Source organism: Enhydra lutris, unplaced genomic scaffold (assembly GCF_002288905.1).
Source record: "Enhydra lutris kenyoni isolate GAN:26980312 unplaced genomic scaffold, ASM228890v2 scaffoldscaffold5, whole genome shotgun sequence".
NCBI classification, from domain to species: domain Eukaryota; kingdom Metazoa; phylum Chordata; class Mammalia; order Carnivora; family Mustelidae; genus Enhydra; species Enhydra lutris.
Window position 1 is genome coordinate 53,631,099 of NW_019154089.1, and position 25,833 is coordinate 53,656,931.

The window sequence follows — 25,833 nt, forward strand, 5'->3', positions numbered from 1 at the left end:
ACATCTTCTTCCTCTCAGTTTACCTTTGAGCTAAGGCTGAGAACTCGGTCAGCAGAGTGGTGGCTGGCCTGTGGCCATTCTCAACCCTTAACCAGGCCTTTATGGGGCTCAAAGTCCACAACGGTACTCACTGGCCCCAATCAGCCTTGCCCTCCGCTCTAAGCCAGGCTCTCCCAGAAGATTACTTTGTCCCAAGATCAGTCCTCATTTCCCTTCGTTCCTGCAAATCAGAGCAAACAGACAAAAGCCCCCACTGTAACCAGAAAAGTGCCTGACCCCCTGAGCCTGTCTCTCACTTACGGTCATTCATATGGTTTCTTCCTCTTGCCTTCCCTTTCTTCCTTGAAATTCTCTTCTCTCGTTTACCACGTTCTACCTTTTATTATGTTTGTAAATATATTTCCCTTTTGAGACTATAAACTCCTTGAAGGTAGACCCATATCTTAGCCTTCTTCACGTCATCTTTGCTCAGTGCACTGCCCTGCACCTACGGGCCTTCTGTGTTGAATCGCCAGCTTCCCTTCTTTCTAGCGTGAACTTTCTGTGGTGACGGGAGCTGCCCGCTGCTTGCCATCCGGCCTTTCGTCAGAGTGCTGCAACTGGGAGTGCAGCTTGAGGAGGTTCTTGGGTCTCTCCAGGCCTCAGTTTCCTGCGCTTGTTGGGGTTGAGGATCTTCCCTGTCTCAGAGCATGACTGTAAGAATCAGACGGGTTAGCAGACGGATGACCGAGCAAGCTGCGCTGTAGTGCGGTCTGTGCGCTGACGACAGTGGCGATGCTGTCGTCTAGGCTCCCAGCACTAAAGCCAAGTCCAGGGTGTACGTTAGACCATAAGCAAGGCTGAGTGTGACTATCTAGACTGGTTTGGTTTGGTTTGTTTTAAGACTAACTCTTGTGTTTTCTCCCTGTGTGTAACTACTCTTTGGCTTAACAAAGTTGAGTACATCCAGCCACGTCTTACTGACGTGAAACGTTTGCCTGTATGAATTTAAAGGCTAAGCTTATCTGTCTCCTGCTGGATTGTGTGTTATGTCCGAAAAACCTTTATTCCCCCTTGCAGATATGGTGCTGGTCCTGCCACAATGGATGTGCCATTTTGAAAATGTCAGCACTGCCCAAAGAACCGGATGATGGCCTTTTACAGAACCAGAAGAGCTTCTTGGATGGGTGAGTACTGTTCTGCATTTTGGTACTGGCTAGCTCAGTTCTTCCTTTCCCAGAAGCCGGGGAACAGTTCTTAATAGTATTCCCTCCTGTTTACCTGCTGACAACTTAGCACTTGGGAATAGCACATACATAGAGTGATTGGATTTTGTTTGTTTTTAAAGATTTTATTTATGTGAGAGAGAGAGCAAGCATGAGTGGGGGAAGAGCAGAGGGAGAAGGAGAAGCAGACTCCCAACTGAGCAGGGAGCCCGATGCAGGGCTCGATTCTGGGACTTCGGGATCCTGACCTGCACCAAAGGCAGACGCCTAATGGGCTGAGTCACCCAGGCACCCTTAGAGCGGTTGTTTTTAATCACTTCGAAAGGAGGGGTACGTGGCTGGCTCAGTTGGTAGAGGATGCCCCTTTTGATCTTGGGGTTGTGAGTTCGAGGCCCACACTGGGAGTAGAGATTATTGAAAAAATAAACTTTAAAAAAAATTAACTTTGAAAGGAGTCATTATAACATAATCATTAAAAATGTCAACTGCATTGTTTTTAGAGATGCATACCAAAATATTTGGGGGAAGTGGATTGATGGCTGTGGTGTTGACAGCGGTCAAATCCAAGCCATGGCCTATGTCACTGTCCTTTAATACATGTTTGAAATTTTTCCAAAATGTGGAAAAAAACAAAACAAAGCCCAAAGTGGATGAATTAAAAAGAGAAAATAAGACAACTTTGAAATTACATTGCCATGGTTTCAAGTCATGGCTCTGTCAGTTTCTAATCTTCATAATCTTAAACCGGGAGGTGCTCCATGTGCTTCCATTTCCCCCTGCTCCGCCGGCTGGGGACGGCAGTCCTGTGGTGGTTATTTTGTTGGCAGGGATTAAACGGGAAGATACCTACACACACGGACCTGGGCACATAGTACGTGCTCAGGACAAAGAAGCCATTTCTAATTCACATCTGCCCTTCTAATCTCATGTTACTTTTTGATACCTAGAATTTACAAGACCATCCACAGGCCACCCTATGAAACTGTTAAAACCGAAGACCTGTCGAGCAACTTCCTGTCCCTGCAGGACATCCAGACTGCATACTCTAAATTTAAACAGCTCTTTCTGATAGGTGAGAAGAATGCTGAGTAAAAACTTCCTGTCACATGGGGAAAGCCATGCCATGTGGATCAGGTGAAAGTTGGTGCCTTTTCCCTGGGCTCTGTTTGCATCAGAGGCTCGTGGCCGTGAGGGTTGATGTGGTGGAGTGGAGGGGTGGGTTAGTGGCCAAGGGGCCATGTCGTTGCCATGTCCGCCCCCCATTTTTCTCCAGGCTTTTACCCCACTGCCCCTTCTCGTGGCTGTGAACACAGGCCCACCCCTCCTCTTCTCTTGGTTGCCAGCACCCTAGTTGCCCAGAGGTGAACACTGGGACTCCTTCCTTTAAAAGTCATGGGACCATGCAGTGCCAGTACTTGCCGGCTCTCTTGCGGTGATTTGTTAAACGAATGGTCTGTTTGTGTTCGTTGGTGGTTTATTGAATGGACCTCCCTGTCCCAAGTGGAAATACCTTCTTTCCCTTCTAATCAAGCAGAAATGGACAAAGTAGGAAATGAAGTGTGCACGTCCCAGCCTCCCCCGCTTCCTGCGCAGGCTGCCTGTTAGGAGCAATTTAGGACCTGCACCCAGTTTCACCAGCTCAGTTATCCATGCCCCTCGTGCCTCAGTGAGTCTGTGTTACCTTCTGAGATTGGTCACGCTCACACGTAATTTTTCCCAACTTGGACTTTTTAGCTTAGCAAATTCCAACTGATTAAGGATTCATTTCTTCAGCCAACATTTATGGAATTTCCATTAAATGCACTGACTATGGAGGCATTTGAGATAAAGATGAATAGGACACCCAGGGACACAGTAGTGTCCACCGCTAAGGAGAACACACTGTGTTGTATGTTACAAAATAGATTAATAAAAAGCAGGGACCTGGCTGAGAGTGATACATTGTACTAGTTTGTTGTTTTTCATTTTCTGATTTTTTTGCAGATCTTAAATTTTGGGTACTCTGCACATTCAGTGTGTAGAAATTTCTCTAGTAACAAATAATAGAAATGATCCCTGAATGTGTTGTCTTCACTGCACTAGTCGTTGCAGGACTGTGATTCTACACTTCCATTCTCATCTTCCAGGACTTGCAGAGGTGTCCGCCTTGTCACTGATCTGAGTTTGCAACTTGACGAGTCTTAGACGTCCATGAAATGAATGCTTTCTATATCAAGGGGTCGTGGAGGATGGTGTAGCGTGAGCAAGGAAAATGTGTTTGTGTATTTAGGATGCCAGCAGAAACCAAGTCTCCCAGTTTGGGCTGCCCGGCATCAGGACGTATCCTGTTGCATTTTCCACTACTAGGAACAGTATAGCCTGTGTCCTGACCATTTCTGCCTAAAACATGTTACTCTCTTCATTGAGTTAAAAGGAGGACTGTGACTTTAAATACATACTGTGGGGCACTTTTTATTTGAGCAATAAAAATCTAAAATACCCATTTTTGACTGCCACCCCCTTCCAGGGGCTTAAAGTCCAAGCACCATTTCAGCCGAAGTGTGGAAGTGTCCCTTGCTAAAAGCAGGGGTACGTGCTTGGGGTATGCAGTCCAGTCCAGGGCTGACTGTGGGAACGGCGTGCTTGCGTAGCACGGATTTTGGGTGGTAGATGTGAAGAGAACAGTAAACTGACTTCTTACTCTTTTTATTTATTTTTTTCCAGATAATAGTACCGAATTTTGGGACACCGATATAAAATGGTTTTCTCTGTTGGAAAGCAGCAGCTGGCTTGACATAACCAGGTACTTCAAGCCATTGTTTTGCTCATGAATTTTATAGTTCTCTAATTCAAAGTAGTAAAGCAAATTGACAGATAATTTAACTGTTTTCTATTTCATAGTTAACTGTTCTTAGATCACATGTTCTACTCAGGGCTTAGCTGGATTTTACATGTTATGTATTCTGTGCAGGTCTGATCTGAATTTACAGACATGCTACCTGCTCCAAAAGAGATCTCTGTAGGCTCTAGACTAGGCATTGAAAGGCTGCCAGAAAGTGGACGTGGCCACCCAAGATCCTAACTGAGGCAGCAGGGCTGGCCTCCTAGCCAGAAACAAGCAGGAACCGGGATTACGAAGGGGAGAGATGCTCCTTGTTTACTGAAAATGTGTCTCGTGTGAATATTACCTATACACGTTTTGAATTTGTGTCTCATATGTATATTACTTATTTAAAAATGATTGCAGGGTGTGATTGCAGGACCCTGGGATCATAACCTGAGCTAAAGGCAGACACTTAACCAACTGAGCCACCCAGGTGGCTTAGTTTTTTTTTTTCATAACTTTATGATTAATCTCAATTAGTCATTTTGGGTTTTAGAATTAGGTTGAGAGCCCCAGAGACAGAATTACATTCTCTTCCCTACTTCATAGTTTGAATAGTTCCTCTCTGTTGCCATTAAGTTAAGAGGGGACACAAGGAGGCACAGAACAGAGATGATGATTGGGGGTATGAGCTCCAGCCCTAGGATTCTTTTTTTTTTTTTTTAAAGATTTTATTTAATTATTTGTCAGAGAGAGAGAGGGAGAGAGAGCAAGCACAGGCAGACAGAATGGCAGGCAGAGGCAGAGGGAGAAGCAGGCTCCCTGATGAGCAAGGAGCCCGATGTGGGACTCGATCCCAGGACGCTGAGATCATGACCTGAGCCGAAGGCAGCTGCCCAACCAACTGAGCCACCCAGGCGTCCCAGCCCTAGGATTCTTTTGAAGAAAGAGAAGAATTCTTCCCTTGACCTGGCACGGCATCTCTCTCAGTTCTGTCGGGGAGGTTTGTGGCATGGAGCCTCAGCCCTCCAAACACTTATTACCAAATACATCTTGAAGAGCCTGCCACATGTCCCATAATTTGCATGTATAATTGCAAACAGTGATGAATGTCATACAGAAAAGAACCCTTCATTACGTGGGGAGTGCAGAGAACAATGAAGAGTCGGCCAAGGAAGGCGCCCCTGCAGGCAGAGAACCCTTGTTAGAAGTAGAGAACAGTCAAAGCTGTAAAAGCAATAGTGTGTGCAGAGACAGACAAAAGGGATTTCTGGGCATATTGGGTCTTGTCAGCCACATTGACACGCTTGGCAAGTGACCTTGAATTCAGTGATGCGGGCGTGCGGCACAGTTTCTGATGTGGGCATTGGCAGGTCTTCCTGGGACTCTCGGGCATGAGTTCTCAAGAAGAGTTAGTAGTTTAGAAATCACCTAGCTACGTTTCAACATCAGTTCTGGGATTCCCTTCTGAAATTTTTCAGTTTCTAATTGGCAAATGAATGTCTTGCAGTATCTGAGTAGTATAAATGGTAATTTGCTTCTTTTCTGGAGGATGTCAAGTGGAAAAACAAATGAGATTGTCTCCCTTAATCTTCAGTTTTCTGTGTAAACTTCTCATCGTTTTGATACCAGCCTCAGGAACTAACGCCCCTTTTCTTGTCTCTTTCCAATTTAGACGTTGCCTGAAAAAAGCAATAGAGATTACAGAATGTCTAGAAGCACAAAACATGAACGTTCTTCTTTTAGGTAATATATTTAAAGTATAAAGAGTGGTTTTCATTTTCTTTCACTTGAGATTCAGTTTCTGTATACACAGCTTTATGGAACTGGAATTGTTTTATAAAAGGAGTGAGCTAGTGTATAAATCCCTCCCATTCTGTTCTACCCTGACCTTGGTCTCCTCTGCATTTGAGGTCGGTGTCACAATTTTAAAAATAAATCCTTCGTTTAGAACTTGGCAGACCTATTTGCAGCCCAAGAAGGAATTGTTTGGTATCTTGACCAAAGCTCACATTTCCAGTGCTTTGGATTTTGTTTTATATTAACTCAGCTTGGTTAAAGTTAAAACCTTTTGATAATTCCTTTTATATAAAGAAACCCGTGGATGGTTTAATTGTTATTTTTATGCCTTTGTGTTTGACAGTGTTGTGCAGTTGCCGTAGAAACTTTGTGGGTCATGATTTCCTTTTCCTCAGTGGGCTTAACTTGCTATACTTGCCAACAGACATAAACATTCAGAATGTGTAAAAACAGGTGTAAACCACTTTTTTTTTTAAAGGTTGTTGCTGAAATTGGTTAAATCTGAGCTAAAATATTATGTTTGCTGTTCAGAATATTTTAAACTTCGTATAGATCTGCACTTGCAGTTCAGTAGGTCCTCTCCTGCTTTCATGCCCTGAAGCTTTTACCGTTGCTCTGATGCGCTCGTTACTGCAGAAATCTCGCCTCTGTGGCAGGCTGGAAAATGTGTCTGCCTAGGGCTTCTGTACCATCTGATATTGGCTCAGTGACTTCAAATTGATAACATTTATTGAGCACCTACCATGTGCAGAGCTGTAGACTTCTGCCTTCTAGAAGTTTACCACCTAATGAGAGAGTTGACCTGAACATGTTATTGAAAAAGACCTAACCACCAATGACAGAACAGAGTACTGACTAACTGGTACAAAGGAGGAGGGATGGATTAGGGTCTGAGGGGGGAAGTACCCAGGTCCAGATGGCACTAGCCAGAGTCGCGTAAAACAAAATCTGCATCTTTGGCTGAGGTATGAGAAGTCACTCGCTCTCAGGTGGACGACTGAGCTGTCTCCTCTGAACTCTTCTTTTCTAATCCCTCTTCCCGTTGTTACCCACTCATGTGCTGTGAATACCCTTCAGATGCAAGAAGGAGTATCCCCTTAAAAATGAAACTTGTTTTAGAAGCTGATAGCACCCCGTAGACAGAGCTGTTTCTTGGCCATCTGTGTGCTCCCGTAGTGGAGACCTGTCTCCCGGAAGAGAAGCGGGAGCGTGTGTGTAGGCCTCCCGGTTCCAGGGTCAGATTGAAAAGTTTCCCGGTGGAAACACCTGCCTACTTAGAATTCACTCTCAGGTTTCTCTGCACCGCTGCGCGTGCCACCATCCTCGGGGCATTTTTAAGTAGCTGCTGGAGTTGCAGTTTTTGTAAAGGGGAAACCACAGGGGATGTAGACCCTACCTTTTAGGATCTGAAAACTCTAAGGCCAGTGTATGCACGGTAATGTATGCTTTTACTTGCTGTGAGTCCTGAATGCTAAATAAGCGTGTGAACCGAATTTGCATCGTACGGGCTTTGTACGGTGCGCTCGGGGGTGGGCGCCTGGGAGTTGGCCGAGGGGAGTCTCCTCCAGGCTAGGCGGAGGGAAGCAGGCCCCTCTGTGCTCTCAGACAGAAAGGGAAAGAGCTGTGGAGCTGAGAATAAGGGAGTCCAGAGATCTCAGCTTCCTCCAAAGCGGAGGGAGTGCAGGAAAGGAGCTCCGAGGTGAGTCTGAGAAGCAGCCAAGCCTGGGAGCAGTGGGTCCATGGAGGCCTTTAGCTTTGACACAGTAGCCAAAAGAGGTGTGAAGTTGGTCTGTGAAGCCCAGCAGGCCGCTGTCAGGTGTGTGGTTGTGCCCTTGCTGTGCGGCACGCCAGGACGCCCGTGTGCTGACAGTGGGCTCGGCGCGCTGCACCTTATTCCTCCAGTAAGCTGATCCACGCTTAGGGCCAGAGTATGTGGGAACCTGTACGAGACTGGCCAGAAGCAGTTTGTCTCTCGGTCTGAAAACCCTACCTTGTTTCCATTGGCCCTTGCCCTCAGAGAAGTAGGGCCTGACCGTCAGTGAGCAGGGCGACTCTGCTTTGGGGAACCCCGTCATTAAGTGTGCGAGTGCACGGGCTCTGGGCGGCTTTTCATAACTTCACACTCTCCTGCCTCTTTGTACCGGCGCTGGGGCCCCTCCCAGAGGAGAACGCTTCCGACCTCTGCTGCCTCCTCTCCTCCCTGGTACAAGTGATGATGGACCCGCACTGCCGAACCAGGGCTGGTTTCCAGAGCCTCGTCCAGAAGGAGTGGATCATGGGCGGGCACTCTTTCCTGGATCGCTGCAACCACCTCCGTCAGAGTGACAAAGAGGAGGTGAGTGTCCTTATCGCAGAAGTGTCTGGTCTCTTGACTTCGTACCTGTCTTCAGGTGGAGGGTGACTGTTGCAGAGTGCATGCGGATGGGCTTGTTAGGAACGCTGTGTTCACTTCACCGTGTCATAACCCTGCGTGCTTTCAACAGGACCAAAACCCTTCCCCGAGGAAAGGGATGTTGGTGTGTGCGGAGCCTTCTCTTCTAAACTGTGTACACCAAGGGTGGATATTTATTTCATGATGGGAATACTGATTCATAAAACTTAAAAATTAATTCAAAGAGACGCCTACAATTTCTATTAGGTTAATCTTTGCAAAAAAAAAAAGAAAATGGCCAGTATACAAGTTTCTTACAGAAAATGCATAATAACACATAAATCTTTTCAGAATGAAGGATGAGGTTATGTTAATGCCATCTGTTACCAGGACCTTATCAGCGGTGTATGTCTGTTGTGAACACAGCCCCTTCTGTTTCTGGCCATGTGAATTGCTCCACACCGCGACCCCAAATTCAAGTGTAGGAGAGTTGGCATTGTGGTTTAGCCCCCAGAGTGTGGTGCACTTGTCTCAGCTGCAGCTGTGCAAGCTCCTTTGGCTGCGTTATTAACGATTGTGGAAGGTAAAATGAAAACAGGTGAACTTTCTTTAGTTAAATCCCCTGCAAAGTTCCCGTACTCCAGGAGCATGACTCATGGCTGTTCTTACTCTGGATAGTAAATGAGTCTGTGGTGGGGAGCAGCCTGGCGCAGCATGCCATCGGAGAGCCATGGCTCCTGCCCTCCAGGCCTCGGTGCGTTCCTGACAGACCCCAGTTTCTCTAGCTAGGCCTTGGGGTTTCTTTCAGGCCTTGTCTCTGCTCATCTGTGTCCCATCAAGCTGACTGGAAATCACCATTTTCAGTCTTAGAATGGACTTTGCCTTTCTGAGGACTTTGCCAAGGTTAATGGGACGCAAATAACATGATGGACAGAGAGAGCTGACACTTTGTGGGGAAGAGTATGTTTTGGATGTCTTGAGAAAGTGAGCACTCCGTGTCCGGGAGGAATAAGTCCCAAGAGCAGATCCAGTCTGGTCTGCTTTCGCCCAGACTTCGGAGAAGTCAACCAAACTTTCTGAACCCATTTTCCTGACTCTACAATAAGGTTCAGGTATTTTCCATTCTATTTAAATGATACATTGAGTGGAAGATGAGGTGAGAAATAAAGTTGCCGTATAAGGGCGCCTGGGTGGCTCAGTTGGTTAAGCATCTGCCTTCGGCTCAGGTCATGATTCTGGGGTCCTGGGATGGAGCCCCACATTGGGCTCCCTGCTTAGGAGGGAGCCTGCTTCTCCCTCTCTCTCTGCCTGCTGCTTCACCTCCTTGTGTTCTCTCTCTGTCAAATAAATAAAATCTTTAAGAAAATAAAGTTGCGATACAAACATTTTTAAGCATCTCAACATCAGCATGTTGGAGTTGTTGGTTTTCTTTTTTCTTCTAATATGTGACCACTATTATTTCATTTCTTAAAGTTTTTTAATTTGTTTTTTTTTTAAGATTTTATTTATTTGTTTGACAGAGATCACCAGTAGGCAGAGAGGCAGGCAGAGACAGGGAAGCAGGCTCCCCACTGAGCAGAGAGCCCGACGTGGGGCTCGATCCCAGGACCCTGGGATCATGACCTGAGCCAAAGGCAGAGGCTTTAACCCACTGAGCCACCCAGGTGGTCCTAAATTTATTTTTATTTAAAAAATTTTTTATTCTTTTCGTTAAAGGTTTATTTCTTTGAGGGGTGGGGGTAGAGAGAAAGGGGAGTGAGCATCCCAGGAAGACGCCACACCAAGCTGGGAGCCCGACATGGAGCTTGATCCCATCGCCCTGAGATCAGGACAGGAGCCAAAACTTAGAGTCAATTGCTTAACTGACTGTGCCACCCAAGTGCCCCAGTTTCTTAAATTTATATTTTTATACTTGAGTTTAGTTGACACCGTATTAGAGTTTTAAAGGAAAGTGGGGTGGTCTGCATTGTGATATGATGGATGCAGCCCTGCATTTGGTTCAAGAGCTGGATTCCCGACTCTTGTCTCCCTCTGACCTGTGTGAGGTGCGGGCAGCCTCTGTCAGGGAGAGGCCATGACATGGCTTATCTTCCCACCTGGCAGGGTCACTGGGACTGAAAAGGATAAACACTTTGTGAATGACAAAGCGCCCTAGAAAACTCTCTCTGCCATTAACGGGCTTTCCTCTGGGTAGCTAATGAAGGAGGCTGCCAGTTAAAAAAAATCTGTACATTTGTGGAAAAAGCTTAGAAACTCACTTGTGCTGCTTCTGCCTTCTTTCGTGTCCTCTTTCTCTTCTGCATCATCATCCTGGGGATGAAAAAAGAAATATGGACAAAATTCAAAATATTTGAGTACAGTTTTTTGGTAATATAATCTACAAGTGAGAAGAGTGGAACTCTTTTGGGGGGAGATAACAGTTTCACTTAATTGGGGTTCAGAGTGTTCCCTAGCCTCAGAATCTGTTGAATCATCGACTGTCAGTGCTTGATCAGTAATGAGATTTTACGTATTTCATCTTTGAGACGTCTTTTATGCAGATCGGTACTGCCAAAAACCGATACTAACCTACGGGCATGCCGCTTCAGTGGAGCACGTTCATTGCTCGGAACGGGATGGCGTCTGCTGTTGGTTCCCAGAGAATATGGTGCTCGGAAGTGGTTATTCCACAGCTGTTGAGACGGCCGCCTCTGAACTCGGGATAGATGGCCTTGGACTTCTAGTGCGTGCTCAGTAATACGCATCTTGTTTTCCCGTAGGTTCCCGTGTTCCAGCTTTTCTTGGATTGCGTCTGGCAGCTGGTGCACCAGCATCCCCCAGCCTTCGATTTCACGGAGACGTACCTGACTGTTCTGTCAGATAGTCTGTACATACCTATTTTTAGCACCTTCTTCTTCAATTCGCCTCATCAAAAAGAAACTAATATGGTAAGAGTCCCTCTTAGGAACCTGTGTGTTAAAGAAGCCCGGACTCACGAGTAGGTTGCAATAGTTCTGATGTAAAAAAAATACTTGTTTCACACTAAGTATACCTGAGGCCCTGTTTTGAGTGCTTTCCGAGTACTGATCATTCTCACAGCACCCTGTGGGGTCCGCATTCTTACCCTGAGGTGCTGAGGCACCGAGAGGATGGGTAACTGGCCCAAGGCCACACAGTACATGTTGGACCTGGAGAGCAAATATTGGAGCTGAGGAATTAAGCTAAATTAAAAGTTGTCCTTTGTAAAGACGATCAGCCTTCTCTTCCGTTTACCTGATGCCTGGAGTTACTCTGAAGAAACGGAGACGAGGCAGAGCAGGGAAGCCTGGCTTTTAGTTTCCATCTTAAACTCCTTTAGTCTCTCTTGAGGCCTCGCTCCTGGGAGTTTTACTTTCTCACCAGGCTGAGTGCCTCTGGGTAGCTTTCTGCTGGCCTCTGGGTTTGCCCAAGCTGGCCCTTCGGGAGTGGTTTTAGCAAATTCCTCAGTGAAGTGGGGGTACAGAACCTGGGCTTCCAGTCACACAGCCCCGGATCACGGCCCACTGCTCACCAGCTTCAAGAGCTCGGGCAGTTCACCTCAGTTTTTTGAGCCTCAGTTTCTTTAAGTATAAAATGTGAGAAATAGTGGCCTCACAAGGTTGTCGTGAAGGTGCCCATCAGTGGCTGGCACGTGGCCCACTAGAAAACAAGGTGACCTTCTTCCCTCTCTCCCTTCCCACCAAAGCCTTACGCGAACAACCACTGACAGCCGAGGCCTTTAGAAAGGAGGACCCCATGAGAGTTCCATCTCGGCAGGGCAGGAGCGCCCTTCCTGGTGCAAGTCTGTCCGCACTGTGTGCTCGCTCTCCTCCGCCTCCCTGGAAGCCGCCGTGACCTGTGCTTGTTTTGGCAGGGTAGGGAAAGCCAGGAGACACAAAGCAAGCCTTTGAATCTGCTCACCGTGTGGGACTGGTCTGTACAGTTTGAACCCAAAGCCCAGATGTTGCTCAAAAACCCTCTTTATGTGGAAAAGCCAAAACTGGACAAAGGCCAGCGGAAAGGAACGCGTTTCAAAGTAAGATGACCACGTGTCTGACCCCCTTCATCTGCCCAGAGATCCCCATGTATGTAAGGAGGAAAGTTATGTATGGATTCTGTAAGCAGCCTGCAGAGTCAAGCTTTGTGGCGGGCACATGTCAGGGCCCATGAGAATCATTTGTTTTCAGCGCATCAGCCTTTGCCCCAGTGAGACATTTGCTAAATGTCCTCGGGGATGTGACTGCCAAGACAGCTATGCCGCATGGGATCCTGTGTACCCCCTACCTGAGTGTGGTTGGCAGGGTAAAAGGAGCATTAATTGGGGGTTTTCTCTGTCTGTACTGGTTCATGTCTTAAAATAGCAAGACCTTTCTTTCTTCTATTAAGGGCTGCACAGCTCCCCTATCACCCTCCCCACCAGCCCGCTATACTGACGGAGCACGGATGCAGCCACAGTTGGCACGTACGCAGATGGGCATGGCTGTGCTCCAGTGTTTATAGAAATCGGCCCCGGGCCTGATTTGGCCACAGGCTGTCCTTTGCTGACCCATGCTAGAAACCAAAAATGTCAGATTATTTGGATATCCCTTCAGGTATTTGTTACTAATGGTACTAGTTATTAAAACTCTCAAGTTCCTAGATGATAAGTGATTTCCATGCCATCTCCCAGCTCTGTCTCGGGCCTGGAATTTCCCCCCACCAGACCCCACAAAGGGGAAAGCAGTGGTGGTGAATCCCAGGTCAGTGCATGTCTCTGCCTTCTCCGGGACCCTACTTCTGATCCCACCTGCCATCCAGGGAGCCTGGCCAGTCCTGATGTGGGAGGTGCTCTGTTCTAAAGAGGCTTGGGGGCCTGGTGAGCCAAAACCCTCATTTGCAGAAGATGCCAGCTTCTGAACAACTGAGAGCTCTTGCTTTACTCTCTCAAGGGTCCTCAGGACCAGGGTAGATGTGTCTCCTCCCCATTTAGTCTCTTTCCTGCCTGCCAGACCAGAACAGCCCTGAGCTGCGCAGCTTGGCCGGAGGTCAGCTTCTCCTCAGTGTGCAGTGCCCCCTGGTGGCTGCATGCGCACTTCTCATCTGTTGGGGATCTCAGAACCGCCCTGGGCTGGAGGGGCAAGGGACTGAGGAGACAAGGCCTAATCCCTTATTTCGCATGGGAGGAAAATGAGGCTCCCCCTTGCAAGACTGGATTTCATTTCTGTGTTCCGATCCAGTTGTTCTCAGTGTCCCTTCTTCTTACAATTAGGAGCAGGTGGCTGAGGCTCCAGGAGCTGACTGGAGCAGGAGGCTTGAGCCAAAGAGTTGGAGAATCTCAGATTGTATCAGCTAAAGCGGAGTTGGGGCTAGAGCAACAAGGAACTTTGAAGCCTTTTGTGAGAACATCATGTGTCAGGCTTCGGGCCCCTTGTTGAGTGGGCAGATGGCCTTGGAAAAGTTCTATAGAGACTGAGAGGCTGTGGCTTGCCAGCAGGAAGCACTGCTCTCACATTACCATCCAGGGGGCCCCGCTCAGGCATGCCATCTCAACCTCAGCCTTGACCCCGCATGCCGCGCCCACCCTGCCCTCTTGAACCCACCCTTCACATAGGGCTTGAGAATAGGGGCTTCCAAGGCAAGTGGAGTTCTGTTAAGAGCCCAGTCTCTGGAGTCGGACTGTGTGTAAAACTCCCTTTAGCACTTTATAGCTGGGGTCTTTGTGTGTTAACCTCTGTGCCTTGGTTTCCTTGTTTGTAAAATGGGGCAGGAACAGTGACTTGGAGAATTGGCCCAGTCGATGCCTGGAAAGCACCGAGCACAGAACCCAGCAAGTGGTAAACGCTCAGCGGCTGTTCACTTCCACCTGCGTGCCACGGTTCCCCAGCCCAGACCGAGTCACCTTGACCCCTGGGGAGGAGAGAGGCTGGGCTGCTGACTCCTTGCCTTCCTCATGCCTGTCCCTGGCTGGGAAGTCCGAAATCCTGGTCAGCTCTTAGTTGTGACATTGTGGCTGGTTTTGCTTTTCTTCTTTTTTTATTGTTTATTTGTTTGTTTGTTTGTTTTTTGCCTAGTTGTGAGGAGATGAGTGCTGCACATACCTCTCTAACTTTTCTTCATATCTACTATGGTAGACTTTCTAGAATTAGTCCCAGTGCCATCCATCCCGTATGCCTTTATGCAGGGTGACTTTGCCACTCTTCCTTTTAAGAGGTAAAGTTTATTTTCTCTCCTCTTGAATCCAAGTAGGCCTTCGACTAGTTTGGCCAACAGAAAGTGGCAGAAGTGATACTGAGTTTCAGAGCCTTAGGCCTTAAGAGGCCTTGCAGCTTGTAGCTTCTGCATTTATTTTCTTGGAGACCTGGGCCATCATGGGAGCCCTGTGGCAGCAACCAGGAAGTGCCTCACAGACTCCTCTACTCTCCGCTCTGGGCCCCAGGAGGGATCTGTGGGCATCGAGGACCCAGAATCTGGGGGTCTGCTGTGCTTGGCCTCCATGACCTGGGGACTATTTTTGCCCTACTCCTGTCGCTGCAGCGACACTCCTCAGAAGAGGTTGAAGAGTTGTTACTCTATATTCCATAATAAAGGATGCTTCCCCCCCCCACACACAAGGGAGAACCACTGGCAGGAGTATATTAGAGAGTGATAGGGCTAGCCTGCCCCTAAAACTGTTGACTTCTTACTTCAGACACCTCAGGAGCAAAAGAGCTGGGCAGAAACAGCGTCTTCGCACTTTGCTGACCTCTCTCTTGGGCTCCAGGGGTCCTTGTAACCTTCTACCTCTTTACCCATCTTCACGGCCCGGTCCTGGTGCTCCTCATCTTAGAATACCTTGTTTTGGCTGCAGGTAGAATCACTGGAGAGGAAAATAACGTAAATGCTCTATTATTTTCTACTCTCGCAGCTTGTCAGGCAAAACCATCTGGCCGGTGTAGCCATTTCCTCACACTCCTGCTCCCATTTGTCTCTTTGTCTATAAGAATCCTTATGACATAGGCCTGAGCTCCCACTGGGTGCCTGATAACCGCAAATGTGGTTCATTGAAGCGAGGGGCTCTTCGGATGGTCAGCACAACGTCCTCACAGGGGCTCAAAGTGTTCTCAAGAAACATTTTGCTCTCTTCAGAGAATGAATCAGCCTCACACCCAGACTCCCCTAATGGGCAGCCTGTCTTGAGTTAAGCTTGTTCTTCAAAAGTACTTATTGTGCCTGTACCTGGAGAGGAGGGAGTAGAACGCTTCTCTTTCTGTCACAACTCACCTCTCCGCACAGCTCCATAGGTGCCTGGTTTCACCCGGTTTTTTTGGGGGGGGGGTGTTTTGTTTTGTTTTTAATTTTTATTTATTTGTTTGACAGGCGGAGAGGCAGGCAGAGAGAGTGGAAGGGAAGCAGGCTCTCTGCTGAGCAGAGAGCCTGATGTGGGGCTTCATCCCAGGACCCTGGGATCATGACCTGAGCCCAAGGCAGAGGCTTTAACCCACTGAGCCACCCAGGCGCCCCTTTCACCCGTTTGTTTATAAACGCGATGTGCATCTAATGTTTGCATCGTGGAGTAAACAAAAGTCCCCTCCCCCACCGTGCTACTGCTTCTTTTAAAAAAAAAATTTTTTTTTTAAAGATTTTATTTATTTATTTGAGAGAGAGAGACAGTGAGAGAGAGCATGAGCAAGGAGAAGGTCAGAGGGAGAAGCAGACTCCCCATGGAGCTGGGAGCCCGATGTGGGACTTGATCCCGTGACCCCGGGATCATGACCTGAGCCGAAGGCAGTCGTCCAACCAACTGAGCCACCCAGGCTTCCCGTGTGCTACTGCTTTTTGATGATTTTTCACTCACGTGGCAGTTCTGATTTCTCAAGACTCTTGTTAAAGCAGGATTATGTCCCCTGCCATCCCCGCTTTTTTTTTTTTCCTTTTTTTGAGAAGAATGATTATAACTGCTCTCAGGCTAACCAGAGATTTTTATTTGTGTTTTCTCTCAAAGCATCAACGACAACTTTCTTTACCACTCACCCAATCTAAATCATCTCCCAAAAGAGGATTTTTCAGGGAAGAAACAGATCATTTAATTAAAAACCTCCTGGGCAAGAGGATTAGCAAATTAATTAATTCTTCTGATGAGCTTCAGGACAACTTTCGAGAGTTCTATGAAAGTTGGCACAGCAAGCCCACGGACTACCACGGTCTGTTGCTGCCTCACATCGAGGGGCCAGAAATCAAAGTCTGGGCCCAGCGCTACTTGCGCTGGATTCCAGAAGCCCAGATCCTGGGTGGTGGCAGAGTGGCCACCATGAGCAAACTCTTGGAAATGAAGGAGGAAGTAGAGCACTTACAAGAGAAAATCGACGAGAGACACCACAGCCAGGAGGCCCTCCCGGCGGAGACACCCCCGTTGCTGAGGAGCTCTGCCCGCTTGTCCTCCTTGTTTCCTTTCGCTCTGCTGCAGCGACACTCCTCGAAGCCAGTCTTGCCCACTAGTGGCTGGAAAGCTTTGGGTGACGAAGACGATCTGGCCAAACGAGAAGATGAGTTTGTGGATCTGGGGGATGTGTGACCCGTCTGCTCAGTGATTGTGAAGGAGGAGCGGTGAGGGCTGGGACAGGAGGCAAAGACGATTGCTCTCTGGATTAGTGGATCACGCTGAAGCTTACTGCTGCGGGGGTGCGGGGAGGCTCTAGTCCAGGGCTCTGCAGCAGGAATCCTGGACCTTCAGGAAAAGAGCTGGTTCTCGTGTTTTTTTCATGCTCCTGAAAGACTATGCAATTAAAACTGTATCTGTAGTATTATTAATTGAAAGCAATTACTACTTGACCCATAATAGAACCGTGGCCATTGTCTGATGCGTAAGTATTATATAGAACCTGCAGTGGTGGGTCTACTACTAGAAAGGGCTTTGGTCAGACATTCTTGGACTCAATACTCACTTCAGATCCTTCCTGTGCCAGGATAATTTATCTAGTCCTTGGGAACAGTGTGTGTCTCTCTACCCATCTTAGTTCAGAGCAAGTTCAGCTTTATCCGATGTTTGTATGGCAGATTGAAAGACTCCCATAGAGGCATTAAGATGTATGGCATTCGTTTAAACCATAGCATTTTTCCTTTCTATATCCTCTCGCCTGATAAAAGCTGGGGAAATTCCACCCATGTCACCCATACTGACATTTCCAGCCATCCCCCCTCCTGCATGGGCTGTGTCACTTTGTGTAGGGCTGGTGGCTAGCCAACCAGCCCCACTGCTCTTCCTGTGTGCTGACAGCTCCAGGTTTCTCTCTGTCCACTCCGACCCCCTCGCTGCCGTCCACCCCTCCGCGGTGGTGCACGGAGTCCCAGGATCTTGCTGCTAAATCTGTTGGTTAAACTGAGGGGATCCCTTTGGTTTGCCCGAAGGAGCTCCCATTCTTCTGGAGCCTCTTCAGTGTTTGAAAGTGTTTTGCCTTTTTCTAGCTGTGTGCCGAGGCTTGGGACCATTTGTGACCACTATCCTCTGCCGCAGCCTTCTCACGGTTTCCCCGAGGTCTCTAAAACCGCGCAGATGTGAGCAGGATCCCTTCTGCACGTGGCTTCCATAGGGAGGCTGCGAAGCCTGAATAGCAGAGGTGATGGTTCTCCTACAGTACCTCAACGATTTCAAAGCCATAGAAGAAACTTGATTATGCCTGGTCACCTTGGATCTGCTGTCTAAATGGTATATATATTTTTAAATGCAGGAAAGTACATTCTTAAGGACCAGTTTTTTCTTTCTCAGTGGAACCCTGTTAAATCCCACAACAGGAAGGAGGGAAAACTAATGTTAGAATGTTGCAAATTGAATGTTTGCCTTTTATATACATTTCCTCTCCCGTATTGATCTCGCAATTTGAATGTTACATGTTTAGAAAAAGTTCAGTTGCTTGAGGGCAATAAGAAATTTTGAAACTGTTGACAAAGAAGTTTCTCAGTTTGCACTGAATAGTCTTTTTGTATGTATAAGAAATTGCTTTGCCGTTCTCCCCATTCCACGTTGACACATGAGCCAGGTTGGTCCGTTAGAATGACAGAGGCTGAGAGGGCAGGATTCATGCATTGGGGGCCAAACGCATGTCCGGTCTTGGTTGCCTTAAGAGTCTCCCTAGTGAGTTCAGTGTTAGGCTTGCAATAGGGATTTTAAAAATACACTAGTTCATTAGCTACCTTAACATACATTCTGTGGGCCTTCTTAAACTAGCACTAACCTCCACTTCTCTGCCCCACTGCCTCCCAGATACACTATGGAGCTAACTATTTTTGTTACCATATTATAACGTGAATATTTATACAGTAGCCTCTTCAATCTTAGAATCTTAGTAATTTTCATTCCAAAAATGCCCGGTGTGATGCTTTACACTCCACAAAGTATGGTTGAAAGGCACAAGGTCATGGCCCTTGTCATAGCAGTTGAATGTCCATTGAAATATTTTTCTATGATTTTTAAAAATAATTACAATAGAAGAATAAGCTGTTGTAACATGTGAGGTCATGACAATTTATGTATTTATATTTGAAATCAGATTTCTATAAACTTGTATTTGTGTACAGAATTCTCAGTCGGTTTATATATTGTGACATTTTTATTCAAGATTGAGATACGGATTATGCTTAACAGTACAAGCTGAAATGAGACCATTTACTTTGTTTAAAATGCTGCACTGTGCAAGTTTGGAAATGTACATTGATTTACTGTATATAATATCTTGAGTTTGTTTATACCTCCAAGTTTTTACACTGAAGATAAATTAGCTTTAAAAACATTCAAAACTTTTTTTTTTTTTAAAGGGAATAAGCTGTTGGGCTATTATCTGTATAAATGTGCTTTCTATTTTCCCAGCGTACAATGAAAGTTTATACTTGTATCTCACTGCATCATATCTGATTGCAGAAATTAAAGCACAATTTACAAGCAGTACTGCATTAGATGTGGTTGATACAGCATGGGACAATTTCATTCATTCAGTGTGTGTGTGTGTGTGTGTGTGTGTGTGTGTGTGTGTTGGGTTGAGTTGGTTGGTTGGTTGGTTGGTGATGGGAAACCAAAATCAAATAAATATTTAAAATTTTAGGGGCACCTGGCTGGTTCGGTCAGTAGAGCATGTGATTCTTGATCTTGGGGTCAGGAGTTTGAGCTCCATGTCGGGTGCAGAATTTACTATAAAAAAATAAAATTTCAGGTGGGGATGAAATACTATGAAGAACAATAAAGTAGGGCAAATAAAGGAAAAGAGCTTTTTAAATATGTGAAATAAAATACTGCTGCCTCTTTGCTTTTGAGGGCGTATAATATGAGAAGTCTGTTTTATTGCTGGAAGAGATCTTAAGGTCAGCTAAACTGTGAGAGAGAAAAGGCTTTGTTTTTCCTTCCAGAGAGGAGGAATGAGCTGGCAGAAAGAGACGGTGTGTGATGGTAGAATTTTTTCTAATTTGTTCAGTTTAACACATACTAGATTGAGACCTATCACTTGTGTTTGTGGGGAGAGTTCCATTTCCTTGACCTCTCCTATCTGCATCCCTCCTCCTTTAAGGGACAAGAGAAAACGTTCCCCCTCCTCTGCTCACCTCCTATTATGTCTAGCCGGGCCTAGCTCCTAGTGACCAAGCCAGCTCTGAAACATCACTGGAACCTGTGGCTACCACATTCTTTTTATGGGTCTTCACCATTAAGTTCCCGAGTAGTAGTTAGAACCCTATAGATGAGCAGATTTCAGTCCTGTTTTCCACATTTCTTTCCCAGCTCTTGGACTTTAGGTGGACTTGGCCGTCTCTCTCTCCTGATTTTGCTTGTTCCTTGGTTTCCATTTGAGGCCAGTGGGAGGACTTGCGTGGGGGGCAGGTAACTAATGGGACATACTTCATCTGGTGTGAAACAGGATTGGGCAGGGGCTCCTGCTGAGAACCGGCTCCTGGCTCCTGTGCCTTCACGCCCCCTCCTGTGCTGGAAGGGAACTGGGGGGCAGAGGGAGCTGCACTGTAGTAGCTTCTTTTCCGAGCCCCTCCTGTGTTGTGGCCAGAGTTGGCTCCACGAAAGGAAAGTCTCAGCCGTGTGTGCTGTGCCAATATGCCCCACCTGGGGCTCTAGAGTATTTCTGAAGCTAGCCTCGGGGCAGGACAGCGGGGCCGGACAGGACCCTTCACCCCGCACCATCGCAGGGATGGTCTGCAGTGACCATGGCCTTCCACACGTGCCCTTCCAACAGCGTCCCAACACCACATACTGCCCTTAAGAATATTAGGATGGAAGTAGGTGGAGGAAATCCTGTTTGTGGTGTGGATTCCAGTGTAAGGAGGGCTGTGTATGTTGGTAAGCAGGCTAGCCGTGGAGAAATACCATTTTTTCTTTTTTAAAGATTTTATTTATTTGTTTTGACAGAGAGAGATTACAAGTAGGCAGAGAGGCAGTCAGAGAGAGGAGGAAGCAGACTCCCTGCCGAGCAGAGAGCCGGATGTGGGGCTCGATCCCAGGACCCTGGGATCATGACCTGAGCTGAAGGCAGAGGCTTTAACCCACTGAGCCACCCAGGCGCCCCAAGAAATACCATTTTAAATACCATTTACCAATTGCAGAGGAAAATCATTTGTTGGAGTGGTGCTTTTGTGTCTTAAAAACACAGACATCTCAGCCGATTTTGTGGTTCAGGCCCAGGTTCGTTCTTTTTAATCCTTATATTACATTGTCTGCCTCGAGCAATTAAGGGATATGAAGTGTATGATCAGATGGAAAGACACACAGTAAGCTTTTTTGGCCTTCCCTTAAGAAAACTTTCCAGTTTGGCTAGCTAGTCCAGTTTTTGTAAAGCAGTTAGCTTTTTTTTTTTTTTTTTTTAGATCTAAGTATTACTTTTATAAAAGGTCATGTGGCTTACTTTCCACTCCATCCCACACACACACCCCCCCCCAACAAGCCCAAAATCCAGAATGGAGGACTTTTCAAATGATCATTTCACGGAGCTCTGGGGCCGGTGAATGTGGTGCCTATCCCCGGCCCTGAAAGGGTGCAGTGTGTGCCAGTCTTGGGTCGGGTAGGAATGCAGACAGAGTCCATTTTCTCCCTCAGACTGCCCCCAAGGACTGGGCTTGGAACGCTACCACAGTCTCTCCAAGGAAAGCTGAACACAGCCTGTCCCCTGGCGGGCAGGTGTGGGGCCAGGACAGGCTGGGAAGGGGGCCTCTCAGAAATGAAGGTTGCGTTCTAGATCTTTTTTTTTTTTCCTTGAAGGGTGACTGACCTACAATGCTGTATTCGTTTCAGGTGTACAACATACTGGTTTTACAGTTCTGTGAATTGCTGGATGCTCCCTGAGGCTGGTGTCGTCACTGTTACCGTACAACGTCATTTTAATATTGTTGACTATTTCCTATGTTGTACTTTTCATCTCAGTGACTTCTCTTACAACTGGAAGTTTGTACTGCATAATCCCCTTAATTTTGCCTATCCCCCACCCACCTCCCTTCTGGCAACCCCCAGTTCTCCGTATTTAATGAGTCTGTTTTCTTGTTCCTTCATTTGTTTTTGATTCCACGTATAAGTGAAATCCTGTGGTATTTGTCTTTCTTGGACTTACTTCACTTAGCATCATACCGTCTAGTTCTATCTATGTGGTTGCAGCATTCGGGAACTTGATAAGAGTTGGGAATATGCAGGGGCATGCCAAAACTCAGCAAAAAGGTGGTTCAGATGTGTTTAATCGTGTTTGAATTTTCATTGCAAGAAAAAACTAAGCAAATCTTGAACTCTAGTTAATGATACTGCCACAAAAAAAAATGATACTGCCACCAAATTATTTAGAGAGACGTGTACTGTTGTCTGCTGCTGACTTTGAATGGCAAAAGCAATAAGATGGGTTAATGGATGAGTAGAGGGATGGACATGGTTGGTGTGTGATAAAGTAGAGCAAAATACCAGTGAGATGAGCTAAAGCTGGGTACGTGAGGCTATGGGTAGTCACAGAATTCCTTAAACTTTGCTGTATTTGAAACATAGTAAATGTTGGGAAATTTTTTAAATCGTTCAAGAAGTGATTATAAACAATATATATATGGAATTCCATATATATTCCATATATGTGTGTGTGTGTGTATGTATACACACACACACACACACATATATGGAAGTATATTGGTCCTTTATGGGAGAAGACAAACCCTATCTTTACCAAATTACCTGGCCACAAGGATATAATGGAACTCGGGGAAGGATTTGGAATTTTCATGTTCCCCTGCCTTGAGTCCCCCTTTTCCATTTCCATTGTCCCTCTGGGTCATTCTCTGTTGCCTGGATCATTATTACAAATTACCACCCCCACTTGCAGTCCCTTCTCTTGATGCCAATGAATCTTCCTGGACCAACCATGTGATTTTTTTGGCTTGGACAGTTTTCATGGCTGCATCCCTGAGAACTCTGGGTTGCAACAACTTAAACCAGAAAGAGCAATAGTGTGTGTGTTTGAAGGTTTAGGTGAGAGATGGTATTTGGCTCTCAGTACCTGGAGAGCATCACAGTTGCTCTGTATAACCAGACTGACGGGTCAACTCCTGACGTTCCACCAGACTGAAAATGCAACTCTGTAGTTAGACTTCCCAGATAACCAACCATAGTTAAATCGAGGGGACTCCTCCCTCATTCTTTTCAGTAGTACAGGAGTCTTAGGGTATGGGAAGCCTGCTTCTGGCCTTTGGTCCATCATGGCTGCCACCCAGGGGCTCCTAGCCTGGACCTTAGTTTGCATTCCCCCGTGACCAACTCTGAGACAAAAAATTGAGTGATCCTGGGCAGCACAGAGGGAGTGGGGAAGTAGGACAAGAAAGCAACAGAACGCAGAGTACCTGAATGAACACGTCACTATGGCAACCGGCACTCGACCCTGCCAAGTACCCTCTGAGAGACCATAGGAATGGAGGGCGGGGATGTTGGTTATAACATAATTCTTCTCCCTCAACATTGTCTTGTGGAAATTTCTCTAGATCAGGTGGTAGAGTTCAGTGCATTCTTACATAATAGCCGCTCAGAAAGCATCCCCACCATAAAAAGTCCCTGATTTCTCCCCCAAATTGCAAGTGTGGGACTGCCTGTGCCTCCCTTCTTTATGAAGGAGCACCATTTCTATATTCTCAAACCTGTGGACACTTCTAAAAGCCCTTCCTATTTCTGCCAGGAAGCCGAGTTTCATCCTGCCTCAGAGCTTCCGGTTACAGGACCCGAGTTCCCACAGTTCTTGAAGATCTGACCTGCACTGTCTCCCTGGCCTCACAGGAAACAGCAGAATTAACTCGGTGATTATGTGATTCAATCCTTACTGTAAAGTCAAAATTTTTATTTAATCGAATCAAATTATTTAAAAAATCACACAGTGTTTCAGTTCATAGAGTACCTCTGTATTCATCATCCGATTCCAAGAATCCCTGCCAGCCCTTCCAAGTGCAGTAACATTCTCAAGCAAGCGCCACTGCCCCCAAATCCTCCAAGCTACAGAGCAAGGGGAAAGAACAGCAAGAACTCAAGAAAGAAATGTTTTGTGATTTAAAAAAAAAAAAAAAAAGAGTTAAAAGCCAAGAAATTAAACAGCTTCTGTTTGTAGTAGGTGGTGAGAAAAACGTAATGTAACACATACCATTTCCTGCCTTTGCATAACCAGTTTGAAGTATAGTTCTGTGTGAGCATATTCAAAACTTGTTGGTTTTCCTCGCAATAACATAGCACAGGGAATAAGGGCTCAGTGTGTTGGAGGCACAAGGAGAACTTATCCTGGACTGACTCAGGCAGAGAGGAGCCAAGTTGTCAAGACAAAAGGCAACTTAGGCACATGAATTCCGGCCTGACATGATGGTGGCTCAGTTCACAGATACAGTTCTGTGGCTGTATCCCAAGGGCCCACATTTTGGGGGACCCCTCTACTTAGACCAGGTGGTTGAGGATATTTGTGACTTGCAAAGACAACACGCTGCATGATACGAATCTGCCTTACAATTGCAAGTTTCTTTCTTTTTTTGGTAACAACTTTATTGAGCTCTAATTCACATACTTTACAATTCACCCCTTTAAGGTGTACAATTCAGTAGTTTTTAATAATATTCACAGTCACACAGCGATCACCACAATCAATTATAGAACATTTTCATTACTTCAAAGAGAAATCCATACCCTTTAGCTCTCACTCCTCAACCCCCCTGCTCCCCAAGCCTTAGGCAACCGCTAATAAATCTGTCTCTTTATATTTGCTTATTCTGGACATTTCATATAAATGGAATCACATAAGTGGTCTTCTGTGATGGATTTCTTCCACTTAGCATAATGTTTTCAAGGCTTATCCACACTGTAGCCTGTATCAAAATTTCACTCCTTTGTTGGCTTAATAATAATAACCTCGTATGGCTATATCACATTTGGCTTATCCATTCATCGGTCTGCACAACTGGGTCATTTCTACCTTTTAGCTAGTATGAATAATGCCGTCACAAACATTCATATGCAAGTTTCTGTGTAGACATGTGTTCTTTCTCTTGAGTATGAATCTCAGAATGGAATGTCTGGGTCAAATAGGAGCTCTTTGTTTAACTTCTTGAGGAACCACCAGACTGTTCCAAAGTGACGGCACCGTGTTATATTCCCATCAGCAATGTATGAGGGTCCCAGTTTCTCCACATCTTGCTAGCACTGGTTATTACCTGACTTTTCACTTTAGCCATCCTAGTAGGGATGAGGTGGCATTCATTTTATTTTTCATTTGCATTTCCCTGATGGTGTTGAACATCTTTTCGTGGGCTTTTGGCAATTTGTCTGTCTTTCTTGTGGTCGGAGAAATGTCTGTTTGGATCTTTTGTTCGTTTTTTAATTGTATGGTCTTTTTGAGTCAAGGATTCTCTATATATTCTAGATACGAGTTCCTTATCAGATATATGATTTGCAAATACTTTTTCCCACTCTGTGGCTTGTTTTTTCACCTTTTTGATTGTCCTTGCAGCACAAAAGTTTAATTTTGATGAAGTCCAATTTATTTATTTATTTTTTTAAGTAGGCTCCACACTGGGTGGAGCTCCAACATGGGGCTTGAATTCACAACTGTGAGGTCAAGACCTGAGCCGAAATCAAGAGTCAGATACTCAATTGACTGAGCCATTCTGGTGACCCTGATTTGTTTTTTATTCTTTGGTTGCTTGTTCTCCGAGTATCACATATAAGAATCCATTGCCAAATCCAAGGTTACAGTGATTTACCCCTATGTTTTCTTACTATACTTATACAATGTTAGTTCTTATAATTTAGAACTTTCATTCATTTTTTTTTTAATTTTATTTATTTATTTGACAGAGAGAGATCACAAGTAGACAGAGAGGCAGGCAGAGAGAGAGAGGGGGAAGCAGGCTCCCTGCTGATCAGAGAGCCCGATGCGGGACTCGATCCCAGGACCCTGAGATCATGACCTGAGCCGAAGGCAGTGGCTTAACCCACTGAGCCACCCAGGCGCCCCAGAACTTTCATTCATTTGAGTTAATTTTTGTATATGGTGTGAGGTAAAGGTCCAACTTCATTCTATTCCATGTGGATATCCATGTGAGTTTCTTTACGAATCCTCTCTTTTCATTCTGGCTGCTGGTAGTTAACGCTATTTTGATTAGAGGGTTCCTATAGGATACAGAAGTGGTGTGTCTAGGCATTGTCACCCCACTGTTTCATT

The 25,833-nt window shown here is 46.1% G+C and overlaps 1 protein-coding gene across 2 annotated transcripts in view; it reads left to right on the forward strand.

Annotated features, from left to right (window-relative positions):
- Window positions 1–19,059, forward strand: part of LOC111141061 (myotubularin related protein 12) — a 71,976-nt gene extending 52,917 nt beyond the window's left edge. Inside the window, exons 9-16 of one of the 2 annotated variants that reach the window (XM_022493388.1) lie at window positions 1,060–1,166; window positions 2,153–2,277; window positions 3,909–3,987; window positions 5,684–5,754; window positions 7,971–8,143; window positions 10,939–11,106; window positions 12,051–12,212; window positions 16,137–19,059. In XM_022493388.1, coding sequence (XP_022349096.1) covers window positions 1,060–1,166; window positions 2,153–2,277; window positions 3,909–3,987; window positions 5,684–5,754; window positions 7,971–8,143; window positions 10,939–11,106; window positions 12,051–12,212; window positions 16,137–16,706 — 1,455 coding nt within the window. In that variant the 3' untranslated portion in view covers window positions 16,707–19,059. The remainder of the gene's footprint in view (window positions 1–1,059; window positions 1,167–2,152; window positions 2,278–3,908; window positions 3,988–5,683; window positions 5,755–7,970; window positions 8,144–10,938; window positions 11,107–12,050; window positions 12,213–16,136) is intronic. The other variant, XM_022493389.1, reaches the window with a different exon arrangement.
- Window positions 19,060–25,833: the final 6,774 nt, after the last annotated feature.